Source organism: Cavia porcellus, unplaced genomic scaffold, assembly GCF_034190915.1.
Source record: "Cavia porcellus strain 051 isolate PalLab524CR breed Dunkin Hartley unplaced genomic scaffold, mCavPor4.1 scaffold_17, whole genome shotgun sequence".
Classification (NCBI taxonomy): Eukaryota; Metazoa; Chordata; class Mammalia; order Rodentia; family Caviidae; genus Cavia; species Cavia porcellus.
In genome coordinates, this window is record NW_026947500.1 from 12848000 (window position 1) to 12867095 (window position 19096).

General features: G+C 38.4%; 1 protein-coding gene and 1 long non-coding RNA gene across 2 annotated transcripts in view; one reads left to right on the plus strand and one right to left on the minus strand.

Annotated features, from left to right (window-relative positions):
* Ccdc39 (coiled-coil domain 39 molecular ruler complex subunit) overlaps positions 1-14453 on the minus strand; it is a 44264-nt gene extending 29811 nt beyond the window's left edge. The window contains exons 1-6 of the mRNA XM_063227241.1: positions 14215-14453; positions 11088-11207; positions 6606-6752; positions 5340-5498; positions 4701-4793; positions 4479-4607 (exon numbers count right to left, since the gene is read on the minus strand). Coding sequence (XP_063083311.1) covers positions 4479-4607; positions 4701-4793; positions 5340-5498; positions 6606-6752; positions 11088-11207; positions 14215-14304 — 738 coding nt within the window. The 5' untranslated portion in view covers positions 14305-14453. The remainder of the gene's footprint in view (positions 1-4478; positions 4608-4700; positions 4794-5339; positions 5499-6605; positions 6753-11087; positions 11208-14214) is intronic.
* A 48-nt stretch (positions 14454-14501) lies between these two features.
* Positions 14502-18016, plus strand: LOC134470843 (uncharacterized). Its single transcript, XR_010040005.1, has 3 exons — positions 14502-14540; positions 15016-15099; positions 17222-18016. It is a non-coding gene; the product is annotated as an uncharacterized LOC134470843 (long non-coding RNA).
* Positions 18017-19096: the final 1080 nt, after the last annotated feature.

Consider the following 19096-nt stretch of genomic DNA (forward strand, 5'->3'; position numbering starts at 1 on the left):
AAGAAGCCAATTTCAGGGTCAAATAGCCAGACTTCCCAAGAAGGCACTAAGAGGACAGGCATTGTTTTCCAACGAAAGAGACAAAACAGAACCATTTCACTTGCACAAGATCAAAATAAAATGTTCCAACATGTGCCACTTCCACATATTGATCATTCTGAGTTAAATGCACTTGAAAAGTAGCAGTTCCCAAGAAAGATCTCTGACCCCTCCCTCCAAAAACACAAGCAATAAAACTCCTCTCTGAAAGGTACCTTCCCAGTGCCAAGAAGAAAAACATTCTTATTACCAGAGTCAAGACCAGTAGAAATTTGTACAAATAAATCGTGTTAAACTACTTCCTATCTTCCCAGTTCCTCTTCCACAACTGCCCCGTTTTGTTCAAACCTGTATGTAAGCATTCAGGTCTACTCAAATAATTCTTTGAGTTGTCATTTTTCTTATGCAAGCTCCTTAGATATGTAAATAAAATCTGTATGCTTTTTTCTATTAATCTATGTTATGTCAGTCCTAGCCAGAAACCCTAAGCTGGCAGAGAAATTTTATCTTCTCTACACAGACTAAATGTTCTAATGGTAGGGATCAGCTGTCCTTCACCCAAAACAATTGATGTACACATTTCTTCTCAACTCTGCATTCAGTGGAGTCATGTTGGTATAGAAGTTGCTCCATCATAGAAATGCTTAAGGATAGGTGTTATTATATTTTGTTTTATTCTCAAGAAGCATTTATTAAACACTTAGCAGCCCCTATCACCTAAAGAACCACTTCCTAAAGCCCCTCCTTGTCTCTGACAACACAATCGCATGTTCACCAGTAAATAAGATACACTAGAAATAAAACCAAACAGTCATTATTTGTGTATTCTGCCAAATCAACAGACTAAGTAAATCAGTTATGAGTTCGCATGAAAATGCTAATTATGGATCTATAATCTTGGCTCTCATACATCTGATATATATAGAGAAAACTCTGGTACTTTTAGTTTACATAGGAGAAATAGGACTTGATATTTGAAAGCAATAAGAAATTTAAAAATAGCTACCACTATCAGCATTAAGAATTAAGAATATCTTAGTAAAATTGGTTCTCCCTCATTGGAGGTATTGCCTACTTTGTTAGCAAAATACCATCTCTTGCAGAAATTTAAAATAATATACTCACAGGTAAGCCATGACTAATTACTAGAATGCTAATGTCCCAGTGGCCTGGGCTGGTTGCCTTTTCATGAGATAAATTCAGAGTACAATTTAACACATCTCCTCACCCACTTTCTTTCCTCTTCAACCTCTTTATCCCAGTCCCTCCAAACCTCTCCACTTTTACTCACCCATCTTTCATTCCTTAATGACTTCTCAATTACCTCTCATGACTGCTAAATTACCTCTAAAAGTAACAAGTATGGGGCTGAAGATTTAGCTCAGTGGTGCAGTACCTGCCTGGCAAGCATGAGCTCCTGAATTTGATCTCCAGTACCCAAAAGAAAACAAGAAAAGTAATGAGTGATAAGAGTAGGTCTGTACCTCCCCTTCTGATTTTCTACATCATTGGTGCCCTCACCTTTAACAGTAACACTTTTTTGGCTGTCTAGGTTTCTTGTCTGAATCTCCCTCTTTGTCTCTTGGTTATCTACCAAGGTTCATTTCCCTAAAACTGTACCTAACTGCCAAAATACCACATTTGTTAAATCCTAGGCATCGGAAGTTTGACTGATAGTGCAGGCCACAGCAGCTTGACTGACCTAGAGGGGAGGTTGCACAAAGAAATGCAGTGCACGTCACAGCAACTTGACTGATCCTTGCGCCACTGCACTCCAGCTGCCGCCTGGGCGCCTCCGGGCCACCAGTGAGACCTGTCACCATGGCCCAGGAGTAACTGGGCAGCCACCAGCTGTCCCCACCCCTGACCCCACAGCCACCGACTCCGAGGGGAGGTGGCGCAAAGTCCACTGCCACCACCGCCGCCACTAACACCGCCACCGCTGCCCGCCACCACCATCCTCCAGCCGCAGCCAAACAGAGGGGAGATGATGCAAAGTAATACAGTGCAGGCCACAGCGCTTCACTGATCTGGAGGGGAGGAGCCAGCATACACTGTCCCTGTCTGCAACTCACTTAGCACACTGCAGTGGGAAGGGTCACCCAGCCAGCACGCTTCAGAAGAATTGTAACTGACAAAGAAAGAAACTGGGGCCTCCTGGAAGCAGCAAAAAATATGGGAAGAGGAAGCAACAAGAAAAAGTCCCCAGGTCCCAGCCCTGAGAACATTGACCCAGGACAGGTAAATACAAAGGAGAAAGAACAGCAAACATGCAATATCAGACACAGCCCCAGTGGACATAAGGAGATATATTTGGGACCTCATAGACAAGTTCAAAAGTGAAAGATTTAGACAAATAAAGCAAGATATAAGAAAATTAATTAAAGAGATACTAAGCACCCCTCAAGCAGACACAGACGGAAGAAAGGAGGAACTCAAACAAAGGAGAGAACCATTTGGTGAAGAATATAAAAAAATATAGAATACATGAAGCAGATTCAAAGAGATCACCAGGAAATTAAAACTCTATGGAAATACGGCAATTCAGCTTGAAAGAAACTAAGGATAGATTATCCAAACTGGAGGACAATTTTGTAAAGTGGGAGTATGAAAAGGAAAACATTTTAAAAATAACAAGGAAACAAGCAGTAACAATACAAAAGCTAGAAGATGACAAAAAGATCTATAACTTGGGAATAAAGAATGTGAATGAAGAAGCTGGGGTACAAACAAAGGAACTACAAAGGTTATTTACAGAAATAATTAAGGAAACTTCCCAAACATAGGAAAAGGAAATGATATTCTGTTTTTGAGGCATACAGAACTCCAGCCACCTACAACCAAAACAGAGCTACACCCAGGCATATAATAATCAAGATCCCAGAAATTCAATATAAGAACAGAATATTAAAAGCTGTTAGAGACAAGAAACAGATAATCTATAGAGGAATGCCCATCAGAATAACGGCAGACTTCTCAACACAAACCATCAAGTCAAAAAGAGCCTGGAGTGAAATATTCCAAGCCCTGAAAGAAAATAACCTCCAGCCTAGATTGAAATACCCTGCTAAACTGTCTCTAGAAATTAATGGAGAAACAAGATGCTTCCAGGACAAAGAGGAACTTGGGAAATTCGCAACCACCAATCCAGCTCTACAGAGAATACTGCAGGGCATTCGAGAGAGAGAGAAAAGTACTAGGATTCCAGGAACAGTGGCAGAGAGGCCTCAACGAATGGAGCAGAAAACAGAATGAAGAAGATAAGCAAACAACTGATGGCAAACAAGAGCATAACAGAAATGAGGCAGAAAAGATTTTATTCAAAACTGATATGATTGATAGTAGCAAGTCTGAGAGTATCGGCAACTACACTGAAAATGACAAGACTCTACAACACACATTCTGGTTTGATAACTGCTGGTTTTTGAAGTTCTATACTACATACAAAGTTGTATTTTTATTAATACTGCTATGTACTAATATATTAAATTATACTATCTCTGATGATATAGGCATTTATATTGGAGATAACAAAAGACAACACAGGAACCATTGAAGAACTCTTTGTACAACAGTCTTATATGTTTATTTCATTTCATGTGTTTATGGGAATATGTTTTGTTTTGTCTTACTTTGTTTTGTTTCTTCCTCTAAGATAGAAAGGATAGAAATACATGTTAAGACTCGTGCATGTGTAGAATTTATAAACAGTTTATGAGAACTGATCCTATGACACATGATGAAATGAACAGATACCTTAAAGAAAAAGAGACACTAAAATACCCAGTGCTGATCCTGGAGTATCATAATGTGAAACCCAGCAATAGTATTATTCCTTGTTCAAAGTGATATTAGCCTGCTTGGTTTTATTCAGTGTCAACATAATTGAAGATATGGATAACTGCATGTATGTTTAAGTGTATAGGATTGATAACCATATTTCTAAGTTTTTGTTGGACAGTTGAACAGAACTAGTTGCAGTCTCACTGTTTGAATCCTCACTTTATAGACTCCACTTTAGTGTTTTGAATAACTATTTGTAAGAAGACAATCTGTAATCATCAACTAGTGATTTCTTACTGTTTATTTTTTCTTTGAAATTATGTATTATTTCTACCCGTTTTCTGTTTTGTTTAGTCTTTCTTAAAAAAAAAATTAAATCCTAGGCATCATGGACAACCATGTGTAAGATAACACACTGGTTTTATGGCAATAATATTTTCTTCACAATTAATAGATGGTAGGTTCCAATCTTGACCATTATTATACTGTAAGCAAATAATCTTCATAAAAATCACTTTTCTAAATGGATAAAGGGTCAGCTTTGAAAAAGATTTACCAAGACAACAAAGTCTGCTGCAAAGTGACTTTTGTTTGGAATAATAAGTTAAACACAGAGGCAAACATATCTGAACATTACAACAGCCAAACTACTTTACCAAAGCACAGTCATCTATGTCTCGATCCCTCTTCTGCATCTGTTGAATTGTGTTCTCCCACTGATCAATGAGTTCTTGTCTTTCATTATGAATCTTACGAAAATCTTGAGCTGCTTTATCTAGTTCTAACTGTCAAATAGAGAAAAATAACATTTCTGAGCATATAAATGCTTTTGCAAACATCAACTTGAAAATTAAGAATAAAATCTTCCATGGACCAACCTGGGCACTGAGAGTCTCTGTAAGTTCGTTGTCAAGAACCTTTCGTTTCTGATTACATTCTAAGGTCAGTCTTTCTAACTTCAGGGTCAGTGCCTATGATGTGATTATACACAAAATATTTGTAATTATTATTCTCTCGTTTAAAAGCTATTAGATATAACTATTATTATTCGTACATATTTATGTCTAAAACAACTATAAAATGATGTTTTCCTTATCTTTTAACCCTAAGGGGCTAATTTGTTTTTATAGAGATTCATAAACATTGAATTGTTTCTAAATAATTTTAATAATAATTTCTAATAATTTCTAATTTCTAAAGGAAATCAGAAAAAAGGTTAAATTGTAATACATCATTTGGAAATACCTAAAATGGTACATTTGGTTTTAAATATCTGAGAAGAGAGCAGACTTTGTAACACTGACTTTGCTAGTGTCCTAAGATGTAAGTGGATCTCAAGAAATGGGTTAGAATATCACTCACTAGCATTACAGCAATTCAGCAAACAATATATGTAATACCCAAACTTTAAACAAAATAAATATCAATAAATGGTTCTACTATAAGACTTTCTCTTCTACAATGCTTCCAAGAAGCCTTCTACATCAGAATATCAATTACAATCTATCATTTCTCACCCTAATTTTATTATCATCTTGTTGTGCATATTTCTGAAGAGTGAAGGCATCACTGTCTTTATGAGCTGATTCTTCTAACCAAGCCTCCAATGCTTGCTGGTCCCAGTTCATTTGACATTTCAAACCATCCAGTTTTTGAGTGGCTTTAAATATGCCATTCTAATTTCCAAGGAATGTAAGAGAAAAGAAAAATTGCAACAGATTATGTATTATACAAACTGTAAGAAAACATATTACAGACTAGAGACCACATTCAGAAGAAATCCTGTCCCTGCCTTCCAGATGTTTATAGTATACTATTTTTAATTATATAGCTACTATCCTTGTAAATTGCGAAATAGAGATTTGAATATACAAAGCTGAGAACAGAAGCTAATAAAAGTTTTCTTTAAAAGGCTTTAGACTTTTAAAATAATGTCAGTTATTCCACCAAAGTCAGCCAAAATACATACATATATATATATATATATATATATATACATGCAATCTTAATTAGAATAATAGCCTTAATATGCTAAAACCCATTACAAGTTCCTTCCCATCAGCCCATTTCTAATCATTTTGCTCCCCTTAAGAGGTCTCATGTGTTGAAACTTTGGGAGCACCTCTAATTTTACAGTCGTGAAAGAAACAAAAATATTTCTGTAAATTTAATCATTTACCAAATATAGATTCATAAAAGAAACGCAAGAACAATATATAAACAAATACAAATTAATAGATACATAGTTATATTGCATATATAATGTATTATAAAATATGTATGTATGTGAATGTATACGTACTTATGTATGCATATTTATGTATACAAGCATATGTAAAGAGAAGAATAAAAACATTTGAAAACAGCTCCCAAATCAAGTAACTGAAAACTAAAAAATGGGAAATAGTTTTAGGAAGCTTAACATTAGAATCACAAAGCTTAGAAATAAACACAAAAAGTAAAAATTTTAAATTAAATTCAAAACTAAAATTGATGTGGGCTGTAAAACTGTAACACTGGTGTGTTAGCAAGGCCTAGTATTTTACAACAGGTGGCCAGCACGACACTTTAAATCAGCAAGTCTCAGACAGTAAGCAATAAGTGAACAAGGGGGGAAATGTGGTTTTTCATCATCATTTCATTCAACCACAGCTCCGTATCATTTCATTGTCTAAGACAACAATTTAAGTAAATGTCAAGAAACAAATGAATTCCTTTCCTATACAGAAATGAAAAGCCCATTTGGTGAGACAGAGGTCCAGCAGCACAAACGGTCAGCATACTTCTTTGTCCGTCTTCCGTTCTCGGATAGTAGCCATCTCATTTTCTAGTCGCTGTATTTCATTCCTTACTCGGCCCAGTTCTCTTTCAGCAATGGCCTTAAAATGTTCTTCACTTTCAATCTCATTCTCCCTTGCTTTGTAAAGAGACTAAGGAGTAACACACAAAACAGAAATACTTTAAATTTTATTATGAAACATTTGTAATAATCCATTAGGCAAAATGAAGATCCTTCCAACACTCAGATTAAGCACTATTAAGTCCTCTATGATGACACCTTGCCATTAGACTGTGATCACAGTGTGGCTGATATTGCTCGATAGTGGTAAGAAAGCCAGCCCATGGCCTCCCAGAGGAAAGGCCACCATCAGTCTTCAGATACCATGTTCATCTAGCAAGACTAAAGAAAATAAAAGTTTATGTGCTGGGATCTAAAAACTGTAATTCATTATTTACCTGTAAGTAAGAAATAATTTTTAAAAATAAACATAATTGGGAAAGGAATATTTATATTTTTGATCACATATTTTAATTAACAGACATTTTAAAATAATTAAAAACTATTGGTAGCTGGGCGTGGTGGCTTATGCTTGTAATCCCAGCACTCAGAAGGCTGAGGCAGGAGGGTTGCTGCAAGTTCAAGACCAGCCCTGGGCTATAAAGTGCACACAAGGCCAGCCTGAACTGCATAGCAAGACCCCCATCTCAAAAAAGACAAAAAAAATGGTGGTAAATACTTCTTAGAATATATTAGACTACAATTATACCTTTGGTTTTTTTATGTAACAAAGAATTTCTTGACTAGTGATCTTATAGTGCCTCAAAGATAATACTCTTTTTTTTTTTTTTGGGAAGGGAGGTTTCAGGAATCAAAATCATGACCTTGCATCTGCTAGGTAGGCACTTATGAGGCTCCCCAGCCCCAAAGTTAATGCTCTCAATGTTAATTTTATACTAGTAGTACTATAGTTACTACTGTTGCAGGAAGTGTATCATCTTTTATCTCTATTTAATCCAGGATTGTTTATTCAAGTTTGATTGCATTAAGATATACCAACAGTGATTCTATTTCTCAGGTTCCCAAATAACTAGTTTAATAACCTAAGGAAAACAACTGTTCCAAACAGTTTTTTCTATTATTCAAACTAAGGATTCAAGAATCACGAGTATTGTTTTCATTAATATGTAACATCCTAATAAGATTTGCAAACTATTAAAGATACCTATTTTGATTCTAAGTTTTTTTTAAAAACATGGCTTTATTCATTTTTAAGATTTATAATTTCCTCCATACCTACCACCACTGAGGCAACTGCTTTCCTCAGAAAACTAGCACAGGCTGGGAGAAACAGCCAGATATGCCCTGTGCTCCCACAGGATGTCATTAGAGATGCTAGGCTCCCACAGGCAGCCAGAGTGAGCCAGGAGAATCAGACAAACATGCCCCTGTGTGCCTGTTGCCATGAGAAAAGTGCTGGTGTAGGTACACAGGGATGAGAGAAGAAACAGTGCCCTCACCACGCATCCATGGCCATCAGGGAAGCCTCAGTATAGCCGTGCGGGTCTGCAGAAGCTCGCCCCATATCCCACTCCCTCTCTGGGAAACTAGGTTCAGAGAAACCCAAGTTCCCCCATACCACGGTGGGGCAGCCAGCACAAAGGCCTGGGACCCCACAACTAGTGTGTCAAGGCTATCTCAGACAATGGAGTAAAAGGCTATCTCAGACCTCTAGCCCACACAGAACAAGTGTGGGAGATTAAGACATGGAAAAAAGTGGAAGTCACACACCTGAAATCTCTGGAAGGATAGCAACTTAGGAAACAACTTCATGAGACAGTAAAAGCAATCATATCAGAAATAATTCAGATAAAAGAAGAAATCTCAAACATAATGAAATAATTGCTGAGCATGTCTAAAGAAGACATAGATTAAAAAGAGGAGCATAGGAAAATGATGGAAACCTTGAATTAACAATATAGGAACCAGCGGCATGAGCGCCTGCCTTGCAAGCAGGCAGTCGTGAGTTCGATCCCTGGTACTGATAAAAACGAAAAAGACAAAAATAAATAAAAAACAATATAGGAAGGAATTACAATGCATGAAACAGATTCAAAGAGATATCCATAAAATTAAAAATTCCATCAAAAGCTGGCAAAACCACTTGAGAAACTGAAGAAAGACTTTCACACCTTGAACACAGGACTATAGCTAGCAATCATAAAAGAGAAGATCTCTTAAAAAAAAAAAGAACCAGGAAATAACAATTCAACAGCTTTAAGATGACACAAAGAAAAATAATTTAAGACTGATAAGTGTCAGTGGAAAAGCAGGGGCAACACAAATAACATAAACAGACTATTTACAGGAGTAATAGCAGAAAACTTCCCAAACATGGGAAAAGTACTTGGCATACAGATAAGTGAGGCATATAGGACTCCCACTAGAAAAACCCAAAATAAATCTATACCCAACATATAATAATCAAGATCCCAAAAATTCAGCACAAGAACAGAATATTAAAGGCTGTTAAAGAAAATAAACAGACGACCTAAAAAAGCAAAATTATCAGAATCATGGCAGACTTCTCAATACAAACCATTAAGTCAAAAAGATCTTGCAGTGAAATGTTCCAAATCCTGAAAGAAAACAACTTCCAACACAGACTGATGTACAAAACTTTAGTAGGCTTTATGGCTTCAAGATATCTTTCAAAATTGCAAAACTATCTTTCAAAATTGATGGAAAAATAAGATACTTCCATGATAAATAAAAACTAAAGGAATTCATTACCACTAAACCAACCCTACAAAGAGCACTAAAGGACATTCTAGAAAGAGATAAAGATGACCATAATTCCAGGAATAGCAGCAATGGGTGATCATCAAACAAGCAATTGAGTGGAGGGGAAAAGTTGGGGGCCAACAGCAGGAAGATAGCATGGCTGAGATGAGCCAATGCATTCCATTAATATAGATGGCCTCAATTCACCAATAATAAGAAACACAAAGACAGTGAATCAAAAAACAACATCCATCAATATGTTGCATACAAGAAACTCATTTAACTCAAAAGAAAATTCATAGACCAAAAGTCAAAGGAGAGAAACCAATGTTCCATGTGACAGGAGACCAGAAAAAAGTAAGAATAGCTTGTCTATCAACTGCAGAATGAATAAGAAAGATACGGTTACTTTTATACATTGGGAAACTACTCAGCTATGAAGAAGGATAATCTTGAGGCTCTTGTAGATAAATGGGTACAACTTGATACCATGTTTATGGATGAAATGATTCAGACACATGTTATCTCTCTAGCATAAAAAACTGAAGGAGTTGGTGGAATCTAAAACGTACAATAGATACTGTAAAAGTGATAGGGAAGGACACATCTAAAAAGGGAAGCTGGTAACCTCTGTTAATTTCATATTATCTTGTTTTAAATTCCTGTATCGTTTTCATTGTTTTCTTAGGTTTGTTTTTATTCTGTCTTGTTTTGTTTGATTTTATTATATCTGGTGGTACAGGCAGCTATTTAGAAGATAACAAGATGTACTGAGCTAGCCACTCTTGACTTCCTATTATCTGGTTTTAAGTCCTGTAATGCTTTTATTCTTTTGTTTTGACTGGTTTTATTCTGTTTTGTTTGGTTTGGTTTTATTATGTCTGGTGGTATGGACAGCTGTTTTGAAGAAAATAAGAGACAGTCTGGTAGCCACTGTTGATTTCCAATTATCTTGATTTAAAGTCCTGTGTTGCTTTCATTGCTCTGTTCTGATTGGCTTTATTCTGTTATATTTTATTTGGTTTTATTCTCTTTAAGATAAAAATAATTTTTTCTCAGAGAAGCAGTGAACATTTTTTTTAAATTGACAGGAAAGTCCAATGTTTATTTATCAAGTTATTCTGGGCATCATCAGGGAGTGAATCCCCTACACTTAACTAGATTATTCTTAAAATAGAAGCTTATTTTATTACTTCATTTTAATTATATTTGTGCTATTTCTAGGATACACTTCCAATCCATCTTAAAGAGTGTTAATTGAACTTTTTAATCTCATTATTATTGCTAAAATTTTAATTCTTGAACTATACTAAAGTATCTTGAAGCCATAAAGCCTACTAAAATGTGTAGAATGGTTTGGGTTGAAAAACTGAAAAACAGATAGAAAACTATTCTGCATTATATTAGTTCTGTTTCCGCTTATAGGTATCATTTGTCATTGCCACTGTTAAATTCTTCTTATCTAAATCTGCTACTGTTACATGATATTGCATGGCTTCTCCTTTAATACGAAGTTTTGTTTAAAATTGGTAATAGTTGTTCCTCAAACTTTTTTTCTATCTACTTTAACATTCAAGGTTAGGTTCCCAATAGTAGCTAGCTTTCTATTGTATCTCTAACATAAAATCATACACACCAATTGACTGTGAAATGTTCCATAACTACACGTATATAATCAACATAAATTTCAATATTGTCATACCTGTGTAAATGAGAATTCTTGCTTAACATTTTTCAAGTGAGAATTCATAGCATTAATTCGCTCTTCATAGTCATGTAGCTGATCTTGCAAGTTTGATCTTTCATTCTGCAGCTTTGATAACTGTAAATAATAAATACTATGATCAATCAAAATCCTATTAATTTTACCATATTAAAGGACCTAAAAATCAAAAGGAAATTAAATGTTCTGCCACAGTATGTTCAAGATGTTATAACAAAAATACCATGGACTTGGTGGTTTAAACAAAAATTTGTCACAACTTTGTTGGCTGAGAATTCCAAGATCAAAGTGCCTATAACCCTCGTTTCTGACAAGAGCCTTCTACCTAGTTTATAGATAGATGCCTTCATGACAGAAGAAGTATCATTTGTCTCTCATCTCTTCTAGTAAAGCACTAAGTTCATTTGTAAGGGCTCTAGTTCCTAACTACCTCCCAAAGTGCCTACCAAAACCACCACACTGGGGATTAGGATTTCATCACCTGAGTTTGGAAGGACCCAAACATTCCACCATATAATTTTGCTTCTTTAAATGTCCATAGGAACTTCTAAAAACTATCTTTTAAATGAAAAACAGTTCTCATTTGGAGAATACTACGGGAAAGTAATACAAAACAGAAATCACTCTTAGAGTTGCAGCAATAGCAGGATTCATTGCTAAAATTCATTTTTTCATACAATAGAACTATACATTTACAGGGCAAAAATGAGATTATTCTCCCTAACTAAAAATCATAAGATGACTTACGTGAACAAGAGCATACTAGCAGGGCAGAAAGAAAGAGATAGAAGAGGTGGAAGGGACAGAAGCTGACTGAGGCAAAGGGGGCAGGAATCCCAAATTGTAGTAATGGCTCTACACCGGGTATGATGTCTTCCCCCTCAACCCCTTTTCCAAGTTCATAAATTTAGGTTAAGCAGAAGAGTAGTTCTCATATGATTAGACTCTCTTTCTTAATACATTTTGTCCTCATATTAGAACCCCTAATAGAAACAAAACAGTATGACCATTAAACAAGCAAAATAAACCTCTGGGGAATCATAAGATAGTTTCTCAGAACGTTAAAAGACATGCCTCAAAGAAGTATAAATACTCAACAAGTCAAAAATATATTTTCTCATAATCAAACCACATCTCCAAAGTTATGGGACCTGCCACTGAAATGTGGAAGAAAATACTAAAATTTTTATCTAGGAAAATATGCTAACTTATTTATGTCCTATATTTTACTAAACTTGTGAATTATATTAAATATTAGCTTTTAGCATTATTAGGTAATATTTATCACATAGATTTTTATATATGTATTTTATATTAGCTATTTCATTTATTTTTTTTTTTTGAGATTTAAATCCCTCTTATGTAGGGGCTGGGGATTTAGCTCAGTGGCATAAGCACCTGCCTTGCAAGCAGGCATTCATGAGTTCGATCCCTGGTACTAATTTTAAAAAATCCCTCTTATGTTTACTTTTCCATAATTTTAATGTATTAAGATGATTTATTATTAATTTCTTTATTCCTATGACTTAATAATGAAGGTATGTAAGGCTATCTATTTTATCTATATAAGATGTTGGTGTTTCCCGTGAATCTAAATATAAAGCAGTGCCTTTATACTGTTTTCTAAAAATAGATGTTATTATTTGTATCTAAAATGTTCCCTGAAAGTTCATGTGTTGAAGGCTTGATACCCTAATGCACCAATGTTCAGAAGTGGGGTCTAAATGAGGGTGTTATCTCATAATTGATTAATTCATCCATTGATGAATTCACAGCTGAACAGGCTATTAGGAGGTGAGGTTTTGTTAGGAGAAATAGGTCATGAACATGTACCTTTGAAGATCCATATGGGGTCCCTGATCTCTGTCTATCTCTTCTTCTCCTTCTCCTTTTCCTTCTTGCTGGCCTCCGTGAGCAGAAGGGCTTTACCCTACCACATTCTTCTGCTATAATATTTCTGCCACACCACAGTGCTAAATCTAATAGGACCAGCTGACTATGGACTGAAATCTCTGAAATCATAAGCCAAAGCAAACCACCTCTCTTCAAACTGTTGTTCTCGCTGAGCACAGTGGTGCACTCCTGTAATCCCAGCACCTGGGAGGCTGAGGCAGGAGGATTGTTGCAAGTTTGAGACCAGCCTGGGTTACCAAATGAGCCCAAGGCTAGCCTGAACTGCATAGTGAGACCCTATCTCAAAAAGACCAAAAATTAAAATAAATTGTTATTCTTTTTGCAATAATAATAGAAAGCCAACACAGAAAATTGGTACCAAGTTGTAAGGATCATTTCAGTGAGTATGCCTGACCATGACTATAAGGTTCAGATCACTTTGGAACTGGTGTGCTGGATTAAGTTTGGACAAGTTCGGAGATGCAGACTTGAGAAGTCTTCCAATGCTGTCAACTAAGCTGAACGGTCAGTTTTTGTGGGAGCTCAGAAAATTCAAGCGCTACCAACTGTAGTTGATGGGAGTTTGTCCTTACAATGCAAAATATTTTTTATCAGTCTATGACAACTTGATCCTCGCTCAGAAAGTTCTAAACTGCACAAAAACATTTCAACTCACTTTCAGCTTTAAATATCATAGGCAGAAACTCACAAAGAAATATCAACTAGAACGTGTTTTGTTTACAAACATATGCAAATAACTGTTGCTATGCAAACCTCCAAAATCCCTTTCCAAACAGTGTTTAATTTCAAGGAAAGAAAGAGGTAGCTTGGCAGCATTTCCTCCCCAGACCAAAGGGCTAGAAATGAGTACGTGGAATAAGTGAGAGGGGAATAAGGACTCAGGTTTTATAACTCTGAAACCAACTACTGTTTGAATAAAATTTTAAAATGCTTACCAATTTCCCAAAAGGCCAGGCAAAGTGACAGAGGAGGGACTTGGCTCAAGGGAGCATTAAACAGAATAAAGGGTGCTGGGAATATAGCTCAGCGGCATAAGCGCCTGCCTAGCAAGTGACAGGTCCTGAGTTCGATTCCCGGTACAAAAAACAAAACAAACAAAAGACAAAAACAAAAAAAAGGGGGACAGAAATAAAGGGGCTGTAGTGGCCCGGCCAATCAGAAAACACATTCAACAGATCCTGGTCATCTTTACCTGATCTTCCAGCAATTTGTTTTCTTCGTTGGCCACTGGGAGGGCAAATCCATCCTCCCAATGCAGCTCCGCCAGGAACTCGTTACTCATGGCAAACAGGTGGAGAACTCCAGCTAGAGAGAAAAACAAAAGTTTCTCGTCTGGCGGGCGAGACCCGAGTCTAGTTGAGGCACCCACAAGCTGCCACCAGAGCTCAGCAACCGCCTCGCGTCCTTAGTTACCCAACAGCAAGCTCTCAAGCAAATAGGCGGAACTTCCGGTTGAGAATTCCCCACTTCCTGTTGGAGGATTTTTATGGCGCTTTCCCGGTAACAGTTAACTTCTCGGTGCGGAAATTATCCGAAAAGCCGGCGGCATCAATTTTCAACCTAAAGGCTGATCGGGTCGCGCCCAACTCTCCCAAAGGGTATAGAATCTGTGTTCCCGGTGCCGGCCGAGGATCCCTAGGTCCCTAGGTCCCTAGGTGGAGCTCGCTACGCAGCTCTCCCAACTGCCTGCGGTAAAGGAGAGCTAACAAGGATAATAAACCTGTTTCTTTCCAAGTGGAGCTCCATCCAGGGGTCCTCCGGCCGGCGTCGGAACCTCAGGGTTAGGGTTTAAAGATGTGTTGGCTGGCTTGGTGGCTCACGCCTGTAATCCCAGCGCTCGGGAGGCTGAGGCCGGAGGCTCGTTGCGAGTTCGAGACCAGCCTGCGCTACAAAGTTAGCCCAAAGCCGGCCTGAACTGCATAGAGAGACCCTGTCTCAAAAAGATAAAGATGCAGACTTTTACATAGAAGTATTTTTCCTTTTCTCGAAATAGGCTGGGTAACAGAACGTACATTGATGAAAGACGGGCGCCCCCTTTTCGCCAGTTCACAAGTTTGAATTTACCTGCTTGGGCTGGGTAGGCATTTGGGTTAGTGTGTGTGTTGTGTGTCAGGCCTAGAAGGGACAAACGCCACTCTTAAGTTTCTAGATAAATTGAAACTCCCTGAGGTGAAGTGGCTAAGTAAGAATTGTGAGCATGAATTAATTTTTCGTATCTAATAACTAACACAATTTAAATGTACATAAAAATATAAAGCGATGTATAAAGAGGGCATGCATATATCACCTTGATTTAACATTCATATTTGACGTATTAATTTAACCTATCTTTTGCTGATATATAAGGTGTGATTAAAAGCTACAGTAAATGTTTAAATTGTAAAAGTTATTACAGTGAAAGACACGGTATCACTAATCCTCAAAATACTCCCCTCGCTTCAAACATAGGGTTCCCACGTCTCGGCTCTTTTTGGAGCAGTTCTGAAAGTCTTCTTTCATGTCTTTAGTTGTGATGTGTGACTGCTTTGATGTCCTGTACAGCTTCAAAACGTTTATCTTCATGGTCGTTTCGACTTCAGAGAAGAACTAGAAATCACAGTGCTGGATAACAGCACTTAGCAGTAGCATTTATAGTATTTATAATCACACCTCCTTTAAAGATGTTCACCAAACTAAACTTTCAAAATTGCTTCAGAAAATAACAAGAATGATAGGATAAGTGTTTTAGAAGTGGAGGGAGTGTTTTGAGACAGATTAATGGCAATTTGTCTTTTACTACAACTTTTTAATTTAAACACCATGTATTTTTGATCACCCCTTGAATTTTAAGGTAAATCACAGACTTTATGACATTTCATCACCAAATACTTAAGTCTGCCAGCTCAACTCCTGCCAAAAAATTCCATGTCCAATATTTCAAGGATTTTATTTCTGGAATTTAAGGATGACAGTTATATGATGTTTAATTCTACATGAAATATCCATGCATTTTCCAAATTCTACAATTCTAACTTAAAATGACACCCCACCTCATCACCACAGCATCCTACATGAAATTAGTTCTCACTCTTAAGATTCTACAAGTTCTAAAAGATAACTATTCTTGAATTCATTCGGAGTTAAACACCAACGCAGTCCTTCCCAAGAATTTATACTGTTTGGTGTGTCCTCTACTAGCGTATTTCTAAGCTATAAATATATACAGACATCAGATTTCGTCCTACAAAAGTAGAATCACGTTATAAATATTCTGCAAATTCATTTTTTTCAGGTAACAGTCGTGGCCATGTTTCCATGTTAGCACATTTACGTTACCTTTGTATTTTAATGCAGGCTTAAAATCCACCATTTCATCAGTCACTTATAACTTTTTAAACAGTGCTGCAGTTAACATGTTTAAAATACTGTATGTCATCAATTCTAGAATGTACTTATTTTCACAATACAGTATAACAACTATTTACATAGCATTTAGTTTATTTTAGCTACTATAAGTAATCTAAAGGTGATTTAAAGTATTAATCTCTACAGATTTTTATCCAAGGAGGGAATCCTAGAATATTAACTCGTGTGGTAACCAAAGCATGATAGTACCTCGTTGGCTGTCATGTGTTTGCAGAGACCAAATTGTTCATCTTGGGACTAAGTCTCTATAATGAGCCAACTCCTTATAATTCATTTCTCTCTCTTCTGTCTTTCTAATACATTTTTTTTGAACATCACTGATTCCTCTTCAAAGCTATAAAATTGGAATAAAAGTTCAGCCCAATGTTTTATAGGGTTTGTGAAAGTTCTTTGAAAGAAATATGTTTCGTAGACTGTTTGACACTATAGGAATTTAAGATTGCATAGCTTTTAATCTTATATTTAAAAAGCCTTTTTCTTTGTGAAACTTTTTAAAAAACTTGTGGAATCTTGGTGCTGTTTTATCTGGCTAATACTCTAAGTCAAAAACATTAGTACAATAGATCGTAAGTTAAAACTTCAGATATATCTGGCATCTGTAGGTATATTGAAATTAATCTCCTTTGTAGGTTATCTAGTTTTCTCCAGGGGCTACTGGACACCTAAACAAATAATATTCACACTTTTCATGTATATCCAACATGGAGGTGTCGATGTCGCTCCCGGCCGGCAGGAAGGACACACGACAAAGTCTGGCAGTGGACAACCTTTTCTTTTATTTTCTCTCCGTACAGCCTGCCCTGGGATCGCTCCCAGCCGAAGCCTCCTCTGGTCCGCTCCCCGCAGCTCCTTCCGTGCTTTGCTCCGAAGCCTCTACCGGTCCGCTCTCCGCGGCTCCTTCCGGGCTTCGCTCCAAAGCCTCTACCGGTCCGCTCTCCGCGGCTCCTTCCGGGCTTCTACTTCCCCCCAGGGGTGGCACCAGTATATATACGGATACAGTGTCCAATCATATTAAAGTAAGCAAGGCAAGCTGATTGGCTAACATATTATTGAGCGGGTTGTTTACGCGGTAAGCAGGAAACTAACGTGCTCGATGGGAGGGGTAATCTAACTCAGGCTTTGCTCTTTACCACAGGCCGCATGATCGCTATATGCGGTGGCTCGGCAATGTGGTGGCTCCCAACATCTCCCCCTTTTTTATTTTAAATAAGTCTACGCATCGCAGCCCGTCCTGAATTGAGTGTAGAGGCCTATGCCCTGATAGGAGGGCCACCAAGGGCTCTCGGCGTCGGCCCGGGTCGGCCGTCCCCGAGTCTGCCGAGGCCCCGAGGCCCTCGTCCTTTTTCCAGGCCCAGGAAGGAACCGGACGGAACCTGGATGCACACAGGCATACACTCATGTCGCTCCGCATGATCCCCCCGGGGCGACATTTGGTTTGGGCGGAACCTAGTAATTCAGCGGCTTTCGTGCGGTATGGGGTAGGGCCTGTCTTAGGTTGAGTCATGCTGGGGAGGCATGCTCTTACCCGTCATTGACTCATCTACCCTGCTATATCATAATTTTTTAGAGGAGGAGTGTGGGAAGCTCACCGTCCCTAGACTCGGTTGTAGGCTAGGCGAGCGAGCCATGCATATGCCTGAGGATCTTCTTGTCCATTTCGGGCTACCGCTATTTCTATTCATCTTGTTGGTTGGTCTGTGATGGATCTCCGGTAGGGCAGGTCTGATCTTCAGTCGAGGGCTTTGTCACCCGTGTCAGTCTCTCCGGTACCCACAGTGGTTCTCGTCCCGATTCCTGCAGAAAAACACAAACCGCGCCTCGGTTCCAGCTGATTACCGGATCCGGGCCCATCCATTGTCATGCCATAGATAACCGCGCCTTTGGAGGCAGGCCTTGGCTTACTCCCCCTTTTTGTTTTTTATTTTTTATTTTTTATTTTTATCTTTTTCATTTTTTTTTTTTTTTTATTGGTACCAGGGATCGAACTGGCGATTGCCTGCTTACAAGGCAGGCGCTTATGCCGCTAAGCTAAATCCCCAGCTCCCATTTCCTCGACCGGCGTTTTTCTCAGCCTGCTCGGCAGAGAACTCTGTGTACCAGGCTCGCCAATCCAGGTAACTACCCGAGGGCAGACACGCCTTTGCCAGCTGAATCCAGTCCGCAGGGGTGAGGGGCCCAGAAGACAGGTTCTCCAGCATGGCAATGGTGTAAGGCGCAGTCGGCCCAAAGGTTGTAACTGCATTTTTAAGTTCTCTAATCTGCTTTATCTCAAAAGGCTCCCATGCATTACGTCCCTGGCCCATAGCTACTTGTACAGGAAATATCCCGTAGGGGCCACTATCTATCCCAGGTGGTGGATGTACCTCATGAGACAAACGTCCCCCCTGCCAAAGCCGCCTGTAAAAATACCGACCCGCCGGCGGCGGAGCATAAGACGGCGGCCGTGATTGGGCGGAAAATGGGGGCTTGTGCATCACTTCCTGTTCTGGCGAAAGGGGAGGGAGCTCCCACGCGGCCGCCTCGTGGCGAGGGATCGCTTCCGGGAACAGCTCCCAAGGTGGGGCGGAAGGCTTCGCCTCCCTCTCGCGCCAGGGGGCGCTCAGGAGCTCTCTACTCCTCCGCAGACCAAGTTGAGCGGAGCGCAATTCTTGGCATCTAGGCTCCTTGGT